This window comes from Geotrypetes seraphini, chromosome 3 (genome assembly GCF_902459505.1).
Source record: "Geotrypetes seraphini chromosome 3, aGeoSer1.1, whole genome shotgun sequence".
NCBI classification, from domain to species: Eukaryota; Metazoa; Chordata; class Amphibia; order Gymnophiona; family Dermophiidae; genus Geotrypetes; species Geotrypetes seraphini.
In genome coordinates, this window is record NC_047086.1 from 68,837,955 (window position 1) to 68,856,263 (window position 18,309).

General features: G+C 43.5%; 1 protein-coding gene across 4 annotated transcripts in view; it reads left to right on the top strand.

Moving 5' to 3' along the window:
- GCLC (glutamate-cysteine ligase catalytic subunit) overlaps window positions 1-18,309 on the top strand; it is a 251,587-nt gene that overhangs the window by 195,579 nt on the left and 37,699 nt on the right. For all 4 annotated transcript variants that reach the window (XM_033936648.1, XM_033936647.1, XM_033936646.1 and 1 more), the window contains one exon: window positions 17,518-17,610. In XM_033936648.1, coding sequence (XP_033792539.1) covers window positions 17,518-17,610 — 93 coding nt within the window. The remainder of the gene's footprint in view (window positions 1-17,517; window positions 17,611-18,309) is intronic.

Below are 18,309 nucleotides of genomic sequence, written 5' to 3' on the forward strand. Positions count from 1 at the left end.
TTAGCAAATAGTGGAATACAATAGTGGCAATAGGTCTAAAGTTAAAATTACAAGTAATAGGCTCTTTAGGATTCTTTACAATAGGGGTAACCAAGATCTGGCCTATTTCCTTCGTAAATAATCCTGCTTTAAAGATGCTTTTGGTAATTAACGAAACTCTCCGCAGCTCAGATTATTTTTATTGTATTATATTATATTGTCTTTCTGTTGCTCATTTTGTATTTTTCCCTTTTTGTTCTACTTTTCTATATTGATTTTGAATTTCATCTCCCCCCCTTCCTTGTGTATATAAGTTTGTAAAGTTAAATTTTTAATTTCAAATGTCATTATGTATTGTTCTGTAATGTATTGTTTCCCATAAATTGTAATTTTAATTTGTTCATCGCTTAGAAATATGATTAAGCGATTACCGGTAATCAAAACAATTATTAAACTTGAAACTTGAGGAAGCAATCCATTTGAAAAGTTTAGATTTCAAAGTGAACAAAGCATTTCTCATTAAATTGGATGGACAGTTATCAAGATGACAATTAGATTTGGCATATTAAGTAAATAGCTTACAAAATATTGTCCAATCTGGGGCATTAAATTGATCCCAAATCATATCAGTCCTTACCTTGTCATATAATTGATTAATAGTTGCATCAAAATCTTTATTTGGTAAAGAGTCAAGTGTTCTCAATTTGCTAAGTTTAGTTTTAAAATACTCAGCAAGTGCCTCCGACGAAGGGCGGACTCTCTAATTTGGCCCTAATTTTAGATTCTATATTAAACAAATAAGAACATAAGCAGTGCCTCCGCCGGGTCAGACCATAGGTCCATCCTGCCCAGCAGTCCGCTCCCGCGGCGGCCCAAACAGGTCACGACCTGTCTGAATCACCAGAAGGGGCCCCCTTGCCACCTTGGTTTCCCATTGAGTCCTATCTTCCTATCGAAGTCCTAACCCTCCGGTCTTGCACATGCACGACCTGGTTGGGTTTCTATAGTACCTGGTTAGCTTTCTATACCTGTGTTACATCCCAGCACCTCTCTCAGTATCCCACGATCCCTTTATCCCTCAGGAATCCGTCTAATCCCTGTTTGAATCCTTGTACCGTACGTACTCTGCCTGATCACTTCCTCCGGTAGCGCATTCCAGGTGTCCATTGACCAGTTTGAATAGTTCCTTACTATTTGTATTTGTCATACCAATTTTTGGAGCATAATGCTTGGTTTGTTTTTCTTTAATCAAATTTTTATAATTTTTTTTTAATTCTAATCGCCATCTAACCCCATCTTCTAATTTTCCTGATTTTAACCAGACTTTTTCCAGATTCACCAAGATTTCTTTCAGTTCCTCCACATCATTGCCCTTGAAAACCATTTCCAGTTCAGGTAGATCTCTTGCATCTTCTGTAAAGACCGCAGCAAAGAATTCACTCAGTCTCTCTTCGCTATGGCCTTATCTTCCATGAGCGCCCCTTTTGCTCCTTGATCATCCAATGGTCCCACAGATTCACACATTCATAACATGCTCATTATAATGTATAGTAAGCTATCTAATACAGAAATGGGGAAGGAATGGCTAAGACACTGCTGCTCTTCACCATTACCCATCTACCACAGCCTATCTGGCAATGGAGAAAGGTGGCTGTGGTTGCTGAGGCAACAGGAGATAGACTAAAACTATAGCTACGGTGAGTGCACCCCCTACATATCTATCCCTAGAAGATGCAGCCTTAGTCTTTCTCTATTGCCTGCCTTTCCTCAGCAGCTGCATGTTTTAACATCTCCTAAGAACATAAGAATTGCCGCTGCTGGGTCAGACCAGTGGTCCATCGTGCCCAGCAGTCTGCTCACGCGACAGCCCTCTGGTCAAAGACCAGCGCCCTAACTGAGACTAGCCCTAACTGCGTACGTTCCGGTTCTGCAGGAAGTTGTCTAACTTTGTCTTGAATCCCTGGAGGGTGTTTTCCCCTATGACAGACTCTGGAAGAGCGTTCCAGTTTTCTACCACTCTCTGGGTGAAGAAGAACTTTCTAATGTTCGTACAGAATCTATCCCCTTTCAACTTTAGAAAGTGCCCTCTCGTTCTCCCTACTTTGGAGAGGGTCATTATCTACTAAGTCTATCCCCTTTAGTACCTTGAATGTTTCTATCATGTCCCCTCTGTCTCCTCTGCTCGAGGGAGAAGAGACCCAGTTTCTCTAATCTTTCGCTCCAGCCCCTTAATCATCTTAGTCGCTCTTCTCTGGACCCTTTCAAGTAGTACCGTGTCCTTCTTCATGTACGGCAATCAGTGCTGGACGCAGTTCTCCATGTGAGGGCGCACTATGGCCCGGTATAGTGGCATGATAACCTTCTCTGATCTGTTCATGATCCCCTTCTTTATCATTCCTAGCATTCTGTTTGCCCTTTTCGCTATCACAGCACATTGTGCGGACGGCTTCATCGACTTGTCAATCAGAACTCCCAAGTCTCTTTCCTGGGAGGTCTCTCCAAGTACCGCCCCGGACATCCTATCAGTATCCCTTCCCTCACCTGCCCCCAATGCTCATCCACCTGCTCCCAGCAGTCATAGTCTAACACCCATCCCAGCAGCCTTGGTGTCACATCTCTGCCTCCAGCAGTATCTTCATTATATTTTGCCTTCCACTCCCCCTCCAGAAGGAGTCTTGCAATCCCTTCCCCCAAATCCAGAGTAGCATCTCAAGTTTTTCCATCATCAAAAAAAAAATCTGGTTTTTAACATTTTAATTGATCCTACCAACAGGACTGCTGGAGAATTTCCTCTTCAACAATAATGCTCCTTATGAGCTGCTTCTGCTCCATGTGAGCTGTTTATCCAAGTTGGACAATCCCTATCCCTCACCCCTCAATTCTCTCCCTGCTCTGGTGCTTCCCCCAACACTCTCCCAGAGTGCTCTTTCAAAACCACCACATCCAGCGCACACAGCTTTCTCTGTCACTACTTACTTCCAAATCACCCAATAACATTTTCTTGGTGATCTCTGTAGCTGTCTCCCTGTGGCTGGCCCAATTACTGAATCCCTTCATTCATCTCTCAATCTTTCTCTATCCCCTATCTGAACATACCTCCCCAGCTCATGTAACAGACGATTGGCTCTATATTTTCCTGCTGCACACACCCCTCCCCTCGCCGCTGCCACCACCACCACAATTTCAAAATTAGATGCCCAGCTTTCTTCCTTTCCTTCCAACTCCTGCAGCATACATACACAGCTTTTTCTCTTTCCCTCCTACCTCCTTGGCATACATATGCCTAGGTCTATCCCACCCTTCTACTCCCACTGCAGATACCCAACTCTCCTCCCTATTGCTTTGGAGGAATTAAAAGCTCAAGGAATTTCAACAATTATCTAAGAATTTGTTCACTACAAGGAAGTTTCTAGCTAGAGGTATATTTGAAGCATGCAATGTTTGTTCCTGTATATCTGCAGTGGCAGTAGGAACATGTTCTTTCTCTTGGCTCAGTTTCTTATCTTGAAACCTCGGTGTAGGACTGCCTTGCTGATGTTCCTCACAAGGGTGATCTGTTTGGAGAAAAAATTGAGGAGGTGGCTGATTTGAATTAAAGAACACAAACAACTTTGTCTAAACCTCAAGCCTCTACATCTTCATCTTATAGATGGTATTCTGCCCCATCCAGATGTTCATAACATTATAATATTAAACATCTAGACCTCAATGCTCTTATGCAAAGCAAAAAAAGCTTCAGAAGTTGCAAGCTGTCTGTCCAAGCAGCAGTCTTCTTTTTGACTCTCTTCTAGAGAGCATTACCACCATTCCCCTGACTCTGCCTCTCAATCTTCTCATTGGAGGCAGAATACTCCTCCCTCCCCCCATTTCCCCCCCCCCACCAATGCTGTACTTTTGTCATAACAGACCAGTGGATACAATGCCCTATGTTGGGTTCACAAACCTCCAAACCACCCACCACAAGAATCTGTTTTCAACTCCCTTCAGAAGATCTTCCATCTAGATCTCAGCCCTTCTCCAGCAGAATGCTTAGAGCCTGTTCCTCTACATCGGTGGTCCCCAACCTTTTGAGACCAAGAACCGATTTTATAGAAGCAAATTTTTTTAGGGACTGGTGGGGGGGATTCGGGGTGAGTTCGTAGGGCAGCTTTATATACAATATACATTATCTCTATCATTATTGAGTTATAATATCATAATAGATATACAACTTACCATAATGCAGAATCAGTGAGAGCCCTAAGCTTGTTTTCCTGCAACCAAATGATCCCATCTGGGGACGATGGATAACAGTGGCACGTTTGCAGCAGAACCTCCGATGACCCAGCCAACCCATCTCCCTGCGCAACACCTTTCCATCTCTCCCTCCCATCCCCCATATGTAGCAGACCCCCGATGACCCCGCCAACCCATCCCTCTGCACACCTTTCCATCTCTCCCTCCCATCCCCCACGTGCAGCAGAACCCTGATTACCCTCTGACTGCGAGGCCCCAACACAACCTATCTGTTGAGCTATGCCATCAATACTTTGTTGGGACTGGGGTAAGTAAACACCACAATTCTGGGACTAGGATGAGTAAACACATTTCTAAGTATGGGGCGAGTACACACATTTCTAAGTCTAAGGTAGGTTTACATTGTAATTCTGGGTCTAGGGAGGGTACACACATTGCAAGCTGTACTGAAAGAGTTAAGGTAGCTCAAACAGGTATTCCACCACAGGGTACAAACACTTTCAAACCTAGGATAGGTATACATTGCAATACTGAGTCTAGGGAAGGTACACAAACTACAAGTAGTACTGAAAAGGTCCACGCAGCTCAAGCAGCAACAGCCCCAGGGAGGCTTAGCAAACATACTACATGGAGGGCTATGTATGTCAACGCCCATAGTTTGGGCAACAAGATCCTGGAACTTGAGACTGAAATGAGAAACGCTGACCTGGATGTGGTGGCGATAACCGAGACCTGGCTTACCGACTCCCACGGGTGGGACATGGTGATACCAGGATACAACCTTCTTCGCCAAGACAGGGAGGGCAGAATGGGGGGAGGTGTAGCGATATACACTAAGGATGATATCAAAGTCACCAGAATCGCAGATATCAGGTACATAGGGGAATCCCTTTGGGTAAATTTGGCCAGGGGGAATGACAAATGCCTATATCTTGGCATAGTATACAGACCCCCAAGGCAACAGGATGACATAGATATAGAATTAATCAGTGACATAGAGAATATCACCTTACGTGGGGATACAGTGTTGTTAGGAGACTTCAATATGCCTGATGTGGATTGGAACACACTTTCCTCTGCATCCAGCAGCAGCAGAAGACTATTGAACTCTATGAAGGGAGCTAAACTGAGGCAACTGGTATTGGAGCCAACAAGGGAACAGGCAATACTGGACCTATTGCTTACCAATGGCGAAAGTGTCACTGAGGTCTCAGTGGGCGACAAGTTGGCCTCCAGCGACCACAACATGATATGGTTCAAACTCAGGAAGGGTTTCGCCAAAACTAACACATTAACCAGGGTCCTTAACTTCAAGAACGCCAACTTTGAGGGTATGGGGGATTTCATCAATCAAGCACTACAAAACCGAGCAGGAACAGATAACGTAGAGGAATTGTGGTCGACTCTGAAAGCTATCATTCAGGAGGCAACCAATCGCTATATAAAATCAGTGAGTAAACGGCGCAGGAACAATAAGCCACAATGGTTCTCTGCGGAGATCTCGGACCTCATAAAAGAGAAGAAAAAAGCGTTCATCTCCTACAAACATACAGGATCTCAGGACTCTAGAGAAGTCTATTTGGCTAGGGCAAGAGCTGTCAAAACAGCGGTTAGAGAGGCCAAATTCCGAATGGAGGAAACTTTAGCAAAGAACATCAAGAAGGGCGATAAATCCTTCTTCAGGTATATTAGGGACAGAAACCGCAGCACAAGCGGGATAGTACGCCTTAGGAAACCAGACGGGAACTATGTAGAAGCAGACTCAGAAAAAGCTGAATTGTTAAACGAATACTTCTGTTCAGTCTTCACCCACGAGGCGCCGGGTTCTGGCCCTCAGCTGCAGAAAAAGAATGACTCAGGAGACCCGTTTAGTAATTTCAAGTTTACAACAAACAGTGTCTACTGTGAGCTGTCTAAACTCAAGGTTAACAAAGCAATGGGGCCAGACAACCTACACCCCAGGGTGCTCAGGGAGTTAAGGGACGTCCTGGCGGAACCACTATCCGCACTCTTCAATCTCTCCCTTAGTACAGGTAGAGTCCCGTTGGACTGGAAAACGGCTAACGTCGTTCCACTCCACAAAAAAGGTTGCAGGACAGAGGCTGAGAACTACAGACCAGTAAGTCTCACATCTATAGTGAGCAAACTAATGGAAACCCTAATCAAACACCAATTAGATAAGATCCTGGATGAAGAGAATCTACGAGATCCCCGTCAACATGGATTTACCAAGGGGAAATCCTGCCAATCCAACTTGATCAGCTTCTTTGACTGGGTAACGGGGAAGCTCGATGTTGGAGAGTCCTTGGACATTGTATACTTGGACTTCAGCAAAGCATTTGATAGTGTCCCACACCGCAGGTTGTTGTGCAAAATGAGTTCTATAGGATTGGGAGACACATTGACAGCATGGGTTGGGGACTGGCTTAGTGGTAGGCTTCAGAGGGTGGTGGTGAACGGCACCCCCTCCGTAACGACGGCAGTGATCAGCGGAGTGCCACAGGGCTCGGTCTTAGGCCCGATCCTTTTCAATATCTTTATAAGGGACTTGGCTGAGGGGCTTCGCGGTAAAATAACGTTATTCGCCGATGACGCCAAACTATGTAATATAACAAGCAAGAGCACAATGAACAATATGAAACACGACCTACTCCTATTGGAGCAATGGTCAAGGACCTGGCAACTGAGTTTCAATGCCAAGAAATGCAAAGTCATGCACCTCGGCAGTCAAAATCCATGCGAGACTTACACCCTAAATGGCGAGATCCTAGCAAGGACTGTTGCAGAACGGGACTTAGGGGTGATCATCAGTGAAGACATGAAGGCTGCCAATCAAGTGGAGCGGGCTTCATCTAAGGCTAGGCAGATCATAGGATGTATACGTAGAAGTTTCGTCAGCCGTAAGCCTGAAGTCATTATGCCGTTGTATAGATCCATGGTGAGGCCCCATCTGGAATATTGCGTGCAATTCTGGAGGCCTCATTACCGCAAGAATGTGCTGAGGCTTGAGTCAGTCCAGCGAATGGCCACCCGGATGGTCTCGGGACTCAGGGATCTCCCGTACGAGGAGGAACGCAGAGAGAGGGGAGATATGATCGAGACGTTCAAGTACCTCACGGGCCGTATCGAGGTAGAAGAGGATTTCTTTTTTTTCAAAGGTCCGACGGCGACAAGAGGACATTCATGGAAAATCAGGGGGGGGGAAGTTACACGGCGACACCAGGAAATACTTTTTCACCGAAAGAGTGGTTGATCGCTGGAATAGACTTCCACTTCAGGTGATCGAGGCAAGCAGCGTGCCTGATTTTAAGAAGAAATGGGATCGTCACGTGGGATCTCTGCACAGAGTTAAATAGGGAAGGGTCATTGGGGTGGGCAGACTAGATGGGCCGCGGCCCTTATCTGCCGTCTTTTTCTATGTTTCTATGTTACTATACCTCCATTCTTAAAAGCAGCAGCAGCACAAAACAGGCTGCTTCGCTGCCTTCTCTCTGCTGCCACATCACTAATGATGTCATCAGTGACGCGGCGGCAGAGGAAAGGCCCTGGCGGGGAAGGCAGCAAAGCAGCCTGTTCAATGTTGCCGCTGCTGTTTTTCAGAATGGCAGTCGGCTGAGGAATGGAAGATCTCTTGCGGCCCGGCTGTCAAACGGCTGCTGCCTGCTAGTGGGCCGCAGACCAGGTGTTGGGGACCCCTGTTTTATAGAAGAGAGACCGGGAGTGCTACTTGAATTTCCTGATACCAAAAAAGACTGGAGACCTTTGATCCATTTTAGACCTCTAAGGCCTAAACAAATACTTAATGAAGGGAAAATTTTGGATGATCTCTCTGGGAACCCTCCTACCCCTACTTGAAAAAGGCAACTTAACTATTCTCTAGATCAGGGGTGGGCAATTCTGGTCCTCAAGGGCTGGAATCTAGTCAGGTTTTCAGGATTTCCCCAATGAAATCCTGAAACCCCGACTAGATTCCAGCCCTCGAGGACCAGAGTTGCCCACCCCTGCTCTAGATCTTAGTCACATACACTAACATTTCCATCCTACATGGACATAGGAATACCTATACTTCTTCATAGGATCTAGACATTTCCAGTACAAGGTCTTGCTATTTGGTCTGGCCTCAGCTGCTCTTGTCTTTACAAAGCGCGTAGTTGTAGTAGTGGTGGCAGCTCTTCACACATGAAGATTTCACATATTTCCCTATTTGGACAACTGGTTAATCAAGGCCTCATTGCAGACAGCTCAGACTGCCGTAAATTCAACTGTTCACCACCTCGAGCTGCTAGGATTTGCTATCAGTCACCAAAAGTTATATCTAAAGCCATTTGAAACTTTAGAATTCATAAATTTCTACCTAAGCAGAGTGTAGTCAGTCTCTACCCTCAAACAAACTTCCGCATGCCAGATGTTATGTCTTCTAGGTCACATGACCCAACTTCACTTCAGGATTCCACATGGCTTGCTTCCTCCTCTTCTAGATCTGCCGCTCAATAACTCCACTCAGATTATATCTACAATTGGAGTCAGATGCCTTCCTCATTCATTGGGGAAACAGATTCTTCTATGCATTTTCTCCAATACCTCTTATCAGGAGGACTCACTTTGCCAGGATTAAGACACCATGATCTTCGTAGTACCTCATTGACCACATCAACCTTATTCCCATTCCTCATACAGCTTTCGATCCAGGAACTGTGCCAGTTGCAACCATTCCCAACGTTGCTAGCACAGAATGACGGATCTCCCATTCATACCAACCCTTGATTAGAACTAACACCATGGTTTCTTTTAATTAGCAAGTAAATGCCTTTTGCCTCTTGGCTATGGTTTCTGCTGTTATTGAAGCATCCATAAAACCTTCTACTTGGCACTGTTACCCCTACACAAAGGCCAGATTTTTCTGCCTATTGTGGCCTACACTCTCTTGAACCTGTCATATGTCCACTCCCCAATGACACCTAGAATCCTTTTCCTGGGCAGTTACTCCTAACATAGAACCCAGCATCACGTAGCTATAATTTGGGTTTCTCTTTCCCACATGCATCACCTTGCACTTGCTCTCATCTGCCATTTTGATACCTAGTCTTCTATTCTCACAAGGTCCTCTTGCAATTCTTCACAATCCTCTTGAGTTTTAACAAATTTGTGTCATCAGCAAATTGAATTATCTCACTATGCTTCTATAACTTTCGTACACAGGGCTTACAATTTTATTCCTCCTTACTACTTTCACTTCTCTAACTCTGACCTAAAGACCAATTTGGTTCGAGTACGTCTCCATACCATTAGTGTGTTCTACTCTCCCTTGGGCAATAAACTTCTTTCTGTTCATCCTTGGTAGCTCGATTTATGGAAAGGGAATAGGGACTTTTATGGCTTTGACATTCATAGTAGTGGGCACTGGAGCATTAAGTGACTTTGCCCAGGGTCACAAGGAAAAGACTATTCCGCATGAAACCATCTATCAAGCCTTCACCGGTTGCTGGTATCTTGATGTGGTTCTATTTTTACTCTTATGAAGTCTCCCTTTGAACTACTTACAACTTGCTCTCTCAAATATCTCACTTGGAAAGTCATTCTTTCTTGCTCTCAACATCTGCACTTTGTGTGAGTGAGTATCAAGCACTTGTGTCCGATCCTCTCAATACAAGATTCTACCACTACAGTGTAGTGCTCCAAACTCATCCAAAATTCTTGTTCAAAATTGTCTCAGAATTTCATATCAACCAATCCATAGTTCTGCCTATTTCCTATTCTGAAGAAGCAGCTCTTCACACCTTGGACTTTCAAGCATGTACTAAGCCTCATTGAAGATCCTCTCAGCAATTTTGTGGCTTTCAACCCTAACAGACTTAGAGTTCCTATTGCCAAGAGAATCATCTCCACTTGGCCGTATCTCCTTTGCTTATACTCAGCTGGGCTGACACTGCAGGGCCATGTAACTCCAGAAGAGACTGGGCAAGTAATTCTGCAAAATGTTTTTAGAGTGCCAGCTTTCTCTCCAACCCTTGTGGGTTTCATCAAGCTAATACTGTATATTCAGTGTACCAGGCTAATATGTATTCAATGTTTAACCTCTTTTAGATAATGATCCTCACATCTTTAGAGTTCCACATTTGAATTTGCCTACTTGTTTTCAGAGAAAGTATAGATACTTAACTTTAGCAAATGCTGTCTGAGGACAGCAGGCATATATTCCCACAAACTACCTACCTCCCCTAGTTGGCTTCTTAGCTTTGTTACTGAACTGCTTGTCCTGAAAGCCGACATCAGGCAGGAAGGTGCCAGCACACATACAGTATGGGCACTGCTTAAAAGATTTATAGTGATAATGCACTTGGTAGTGTCTGGATACAATCACCCATATGTGAGAATATACCTGCTGTCCTCGGAACACCTGCTACAAGTAAGTATCTTCGCTATATCACTTGCAATATTGCATACTGCTTTTTAATCATTGACACCACGTATGTATACAGAACATCCGAGAGTGTAGCATACCTTCACATACTTAGAGTAAGTGTGTTTCTATTTCTTTGATTGATTGGTCAAGAACCCATCTTGAGAACATGACATAAAATCAATGAGCAAAATCATCCATATATTGGTTACTAAAGTTTGTAACTACTCCAGGTTCCACTTGAGCCCATCATCTCAAATGGAATTATAGGAGATATCCTAGGACAAGCAGGCAGGCTATTCTCACATATAGGTGACATCATCAGCGGAGCCCGGATGAGGAAGCTCGCAAGCATACTTGCTTGAAGAAACCAGAAGTTTCGAGTCGACCGCACCACGCATGCGTGAGTGCCTTCCCGGCCAGTGTAGGGCGCGTCTCCTCAGTTCTCAGTTTTCCGCGGAGCCGAGAAGTCCGTCTTTGACTCTCTGCGTTTAACTTCGTTACTTCGTGCCTTCTCTGAACCGCGGTTTGTATTTTTTTCTTCACAAATCGCTGTTCCTACTTTATTTCTTTTATTTCTAGTTTTTTTTTTTTTTTAATTTTCAATCTTGCATCCGACTGCCGGGGCAGGTCACTTGGCTGCAGCCCAAAGGCTTCGATTTTGCGGTGGCCATTTTTCCTTCTGTCCCGGTCTGTAACGGGCTTCAAGAAGTGTAGCCAGTGCCAGCGTGTAATTTCCCTTACGAACCCACACCGGCGAGCGCTATGCTACTCTTCAACCTCGAGCCCTTAAACGTCGTTGTCTTTTGGTGGAGAAGCTCTTTGGGATGGATTCCTCCTCCGATCCCTCGACTTCAAAGGCGACGTCAGCCTCACCTTTGACCAAGACTCCTACTGCTTCCACCTCGAGCCTCATCAGACCTTCTTCGTTTGCAGCGGCTCTCTCCTCGACGACATCTGCTGTATCTTCCCCTGTATCAGATCCGATAGCTCAGCAGAAAGTTTCAGCGGCGGTGCTTAAGGTGCCTAAGACTTCCAAGTCGAAGCACATTACAACTGCCTCGGTGGAACCTCCAGCCAAAGCAGGTGGTCCGTTTTCAGACGCGGATCCATCCTTGCCAGCTTCTTTCCAGACCATGTTGGAGAAGCAATTCATTCAGTTCCTTACTAATATAGGACCGAAGCTTCTTCCTCTCATCCAGCCTGGGCATTCTGCAGACTCCCGCAAGGTCGAGCCGCTTCCTTTGCCTCAGTCTTAGCTTACACACTCTTTGCAGGGACCAGGTTGTATCGTCTTCTGCAACCTCACGAATGGACACTCCATTCCTCCCTTCTTCATCACATCTTTTCACAGTGGGGAACGCCTCAGATAGACCTCTTTGCTGCTCCCCACAACTACAAACTGCCTCAGTTCTGCTCCAGGATATACTCTCCTCATTGCCTCGAGGCAGACGCTTTTCTTCTGGAATGGACGAATCTCTTCCTCTATGCATTTCCTCCATTCCCTCTCATTCTCAAGACTCTGGTCAAGTTGAAGAACGATCATGCCACCATGAATCTGATTGCTCCTCGGTGGCCAAGACAACCTTGGTACTCCCTTCTACTTCAACTCAGCAGCAGGGAGCCCTTCTGATTTTCTCAAATCTGTATGAGACGTTTTAGAGGCTTCTAGGAAACCTATCACTAGACAATGCTATCACCAAAAATGGACTAGATTTTCTACATGGTGTTTTTCTCATGATAAGGAGCCTCAACATTCCTCCTTATCTTCTGTTTTGGATTACCTTTTGCACCTATCCACTTCTGGCCTCAAGTCTACATCTATCTGAGTCCATCTCAGTGCAATTGCGGCTTTCCATCAGCCTATTGAAGGGAAACTGCTCATCTGGTGGTTTCCAGATTCATGAAAGGACTTTTCAATGTAAAACCTCCTCTCAAACAGCCTCCTGTGGTTTGGGACCTCAATGTTGTCCTTGCTCAACTGATGAAGCCTCCATTTGAACCAATTGACAAGGCTCATGTGAAGTATCTCACTTGAAAAGTGGTATTTCTCATTGCCCTCACTTCTGCTCGAAGAGTCAGTGAGCTGCAAGCTTTAGTTGCTGATCCACCACCTTTCACGGTGTTTCATGAAAAAATGGTCCTTCACACTCATCCTAAATCCTTCCTAAAGTGGTATCGGAATTTCATCTCAACCAATCCATTGTTCTTCCAGTGTTCTTTCCAAAGCCTCATTCTCATCCTGGAGAAATAGCTCTTCATACTCTGGACTGTAAACGTGCTTTGGCCTTCTAACCATACCAAACAACACAGAACTGCTCCTCAACTTTTTATCTCCTTTGACCCAAATAAGTTGGGACATCCCATCTCTAAGCCAGGGATCTCAAAGTCCCTCATTGAGGGCCGCAATCCAGTCGGGTTTTCAGGATTTCTCCAATGAACATGCATTGAAAGCAGTGCATGCATATAGATCTCATGCATATTCATTGGGGAAATCCTGAAAACCCGACTGGATTGCAGCCCTCAAGGAGGGACTTTGAGACCCCTGCTCTAAGCGTACCATCTCCAACTTGATGGCTGCTTGTATCTCATTCTGCTATGCCCAAGCTGGATTACCACTACACAGTAGAATCACAGCCCATAAACTTAGAGCAATGGCAGCTTCAGTAGCTTTCCTCAGATCTACATCTATTGAGGAAATTTGCAAGACTGCTACTTGGTCCTCGGTTCATACTTTCACATCTCACTATTGTCTGGATTCTTTCTCCAGACGGGATGGACAGTTTGGCCAGACAGTATTACAAAATTTATTCTCTTAAATTGCCAACACTCCCACCTTCCCATTCTGGTTAGCTTGGAGGTCACCCATATGTGAGAATAGCCTGCCTGCTTGTCCTGGGATAAAGCACAGTTACTTAACCATAACAGGTGTTATCCAGGGACAGCAGGCAGCTATTCTCACAAACCACTCACCTCGCCTGGTTGGCTTCTCTGCTAGCTATCTGAACTGAGGAGACACGCCCTACGCTGGGCGGGAAGGCACTCGCGCATGTGTGGTGCGGTCGACTCTGGTTCTTCTGGTTCTTCAAGCAAGTATGCTTGCGAGCTTCCACATCCGGGCTCCGCTGATGACGTCACCCATATGTTAGAATAGCTGCCTGCTGTCCCTGGATAACACCTGTTACGGTAAGTAACTGTGCTCTCTGTTGCTAGTCATAAGTAATGCCTTTCTTTTACAAGAAAGGATTACAGATTTTGATATTTGTAGTTGAAGTAAGTCAGCGGCAACACCACATTTTGGACCTGATGACCTCAACAGTACATGTTAATTCGGTGGCATATCTTAATATGGCATACCCAATAGATCTACAAGCCACACTGCTCTAGATAGCTCAGGAACCTTGTCTAGAGAGAATTGCCTTTCAAATTTGTTCTATCTTCAGATCTGAGGAGTCATTGTAAAAGGATTTCACACCTGTATGGCCTACTCAAGAAAATCATTATGAAATAAATTTCCTAGAACAAAGAGTGATTTGAAATATGCTAAATGCTTTTTGAAATTGGTATCCAACAATTTTATCCTAATCCAGTTGTGTGTGTTTGGCTATTAAAGATAAATTGTTTTTATAACTGTTCTGTTCACAGAAGTAAGGGGGAATAAAATTAAATCCTGTGTAGGAAAGTCATAGAAACATAATGAGATAATAAATTTGCTGATAGCACAAAATTGTTCAAAGTTGTTAAAATGCAAGAGGATTGTGAAGGATTGCAAGAGGACATTGTGAGACTGGAAGACTGGGCATCAAAATGGCAGATGACATTTAACATGAGCAAGTGTAAGATAATGCATGTGGGAAAGAGGAACCCGTATTACAGCTATGTAATGCTGGGTTCTATGCTAGGAGTCACTGCCCAGAAAAAGAATCTAGGTGTCTGATCAATGCGCAGCGGCTGCTAAGAAAGCAAATAGAATGTTAGAAATTATCAGGAAAGGAATGGAAAACAAAGATGAAAATGTTGTAATGCTATGGCTGCAACTTGGATACTGTGTGCAGTTCTAGTTAATGTATCTCAAAAAAAGATATAGCAGAATTAGAAAAGGTACCGAGAAGGCCAACAAAAATGACAACTTCCCTATGAGGAGAGGCTAAAGTAGCTAGGGCTCTTTATTCAGCTTGGAGAAGAGACTGCTCAGGGGTGATATGTTAGAAGTTTATAAAATACTTAATGGAGTGATTCACTTGTTTTCCAAAAATACTAGGACTAGGGGGAATGCGATAAAGCTAAGAAGTAGATTTAAAACAAACTGGAGAAAATATTTCTTCACACTATGTAATTAAACTCTGGAATTTGTTGTCAGAGAATGTGATGAAATCAGTTAGCTTAGTGGAGTTTTAAAAAGGCTTGGATAATTTCCTAAAAGAGAAGTACATAGGCCATTATTGAGATGGCTTGGGGAAGTCCACTGCTTATTTCTAGGATAAGCAGTATAAAATCTGTTTTACTACTTGGGATCTGGATTGGCTGCTTTTGGAAACAGGATACTGGTTGATGGACCTTCAGTCTGTCCTAGTATGGCAATTCTTATGTTCTTAAGTGAAAGCAGATGGGCAGACTGCATAGGCAGTATGTTTGTCTATATTAACTACTGTATTAAGCAATCCATTCCTCTGAAGCCTGTAAGGCCATTCCCATTCCAATGCCTTTATCTGTCTGTCATCTTTTAAATTATATAAGCTTTCACATGTCTTTGGAAAAGCAGTCTATCAAGAGCTTCCATTCACATTAGTATTCCAAATAGCCTAATATTCAATTGCTTTCCTCCCATTTTATTTCTGCTACAGTTTCATATCTAAATTTTTTTTTCTTTTTAGTGCATCTTCTGCCATCTGGTAGTGCACTAATAAATGATTTATTCTGCCACAAACTATTTTTGAAAAGTTTATAGGGTTTTTTTCTTTGCCTACTTTCTACATTTTACACTGTATGGAAAATATCTTATTTCTGTAACTTTGTACTACTCTTTTATACCAAGGACACAGAGCATGACAGTGATGCTGACTTCAGACCAGTTGGCTTTACTTCTCATTTATACTTGCTGTTCTTTACCTTATTTAGCTGAACTGCTTTTTCTGGATTTCATTGTACCTCTTCGTTAGTAAATAGGAGCACTATATTTCCTCTGTTGCAGGACCAGAAACTTTACTAGTCATTTTTGGTCAGGCCTATAGTTTAAGGAATTTGGTGGTTTGGTGTGGTTTTATTTTTTGATGAATTAAAACTGCTGCCTGGTTTGGTTAATGATGCTAAGAAAACAGTATATAAACTTTAAATAAAATAAGTGAATTAGCATTTGAAAATATAGCTTTAAGGAAGATATACTCTTCTGTAGCACATTGTGTGTGTTGGGGGAAGGGGTTGTTTTTGTTTTACAGAGCTCTAGCTACTGTGTTTCCCCGTAAATAAGACACTGTCATTAATTTTGGGTCCAAATAACACACTAGGGCTTATTTTCGGGGATGCCTTTTTTTGTGTGTGTGTTCAACGACCATATCTCACCCATTCATTTGTGTAGCATCTTTCTATCCCTCCCTCCCATCTTCCCCTCTCCCCCCCCCCTGCTGTGCAGCAGAACCCTGAAAGCAATTTCATTGTGTTGCATTAGATCTAATTTAAGTATTGTTCTTGTATGCCACATCTTCCCTATAAAATAGAGCTTTAAATGGTTAACAAATTACAAATCATCCTTAAACTGAATTTCAGATGTCATAACAATTCTGAAATAAGTCTTGATCTTTGTGGAATAGATAATACATTGGGCTTTTCTGAGGTAACTAAAATACCAAACAGCTCCAAAGGATAAGCCACTTACCTGTTTACTCTAATGGAAGCCTGTGCAGAGTGTGTCTGTCACCATTTAGACAACTTTTAAAAAACTGTTTCACTCAGTGTTAGAGGTGTTGCAGCCCAACTAAAGCTAGCATTTGGGGCTAGAAATCCCAGGACTTCTGCATTGGGTGATCTTCACTAATTTTGGGGTCTGTTCCAAACAGCAGCAGTGGCAGCACTGAACAAGCTGCTTTGCGGCCTTCCCTGCCGGGGCCTTCCGTGAGCCACATCACTGATGGCATCAGTGATGCGGCAAAGGAATGGGAAGGCCCCGGCGGGGAAAACCACAAAAGTGAGGTTCTGCTGCATAGGATGGAAAGCTGCTGCACAAGGGGATGGGTGAAAGGAGAAGAAAGGTGCTGCACGTGTGGGGGGGGGGGTGAGGAGAAATTCCTGTGCTGGTGAATCAGGGAGTGTTAACATTTGGGAGGGGCTTCGTGGGTTGATCCAACTAGGGCTTATTTTTGGGGTAGGGCTTATATTAGAACCTACCCCGAAAATCATGCTAGAGCTTATTTTCAAGGAGGTCTCATTTTAGGGGAAACATGGTAGAAGCTGTATTGATGGCAACCTATTGTGGAAAGTAAATACGCTAATGTAACAAATAGCACTGACTGTGACCCAGGCTTTTTAGTAAAATATCATTTATCGAATATAGGATCAAAGGCTCAATTTGAACAGTTATATGTGAATATTTTTGTAAGTGATATTGCTGAAGGGTTGTCTGGTAAGATTTGCTTGGAACAGTCTTCTGATGCAGGTGATGAAGTGTATCTGAATTCAAGACAGCTTGGGACACATTTATTGGATCTCTAAGGGAGAGGAAGGAATAGTGGATGGTATGGTTGGGCAGACTAGAGGGGGCCATATGTTATCTACCTTCATTTTTCTATGTAATTGGGTATCTATTTTGAATGCTCAATAAAGGGACACCTTGAGTATTGATAGTACATTTAGTTTTGGTAGTCAAAATATAAAGCTTTTTTACTTCATATACATTTGTATTTTTATAGAATATTCAGTCTACAAACTGGCAGACAATGAGATTTAAACCACCGCCTCCAAATTCTGATATTGGCTGGAGAGTAGAATTTCGACCAATGGAGGTAAATCTATATTGTGTTCACTATGGCTTTAACAGCTATTCTTTTAAAAATCATACTTGACTTGCAAGAAAGTTAAACTTTTCTCTCTAAAAGCCATCAATGGCCGTCCTATCCTGCAGTATGCCAGAATTCAAAAATGTATTTTGAAGTATTACCTGCATTTAAAGATATGTGGAGTGAATGTTCAAAGATCTGCTAAGGAAATGTGGTGGGTTGTTTTGTTTTTGGGTGGGGGGGGTGAGGTTGTTACTTTTTAGGAATACTTCAAGCCACAATCTAGCTAGCTAGATTATGAATGAACATTCGTTGTTTTTTTTTATATCATTATTTAGTTCCAGATATACATCAATTCAAAACATAGTAAAGATGTACAAGCAGAAAACAGAAACAAATCCAGTAATTGACAGAACAATGCTAGTTAAAACTCTGAAGGGGTATTGCATTACAAAAGTTTTTCATCTTATAAGAAAACCCCCTCCTTCTCCCATGCCAGGTGAGCTATGGTGTAAAGGGCACAAGGTACCAACTAAATGAAAGCAAGTTACCGTATTTTCACGCATATAACATGCGCGTTATACGTGTTTTTACAAACCGTGCATACCCTTGCGCGGTATACGGGTGAGCGCGTTGTACAAAAATTTTTTCCCCCCCCCCCCCCGACGTCCGATTCACCCCCCGCAGGACCGCTCGCACGCACCC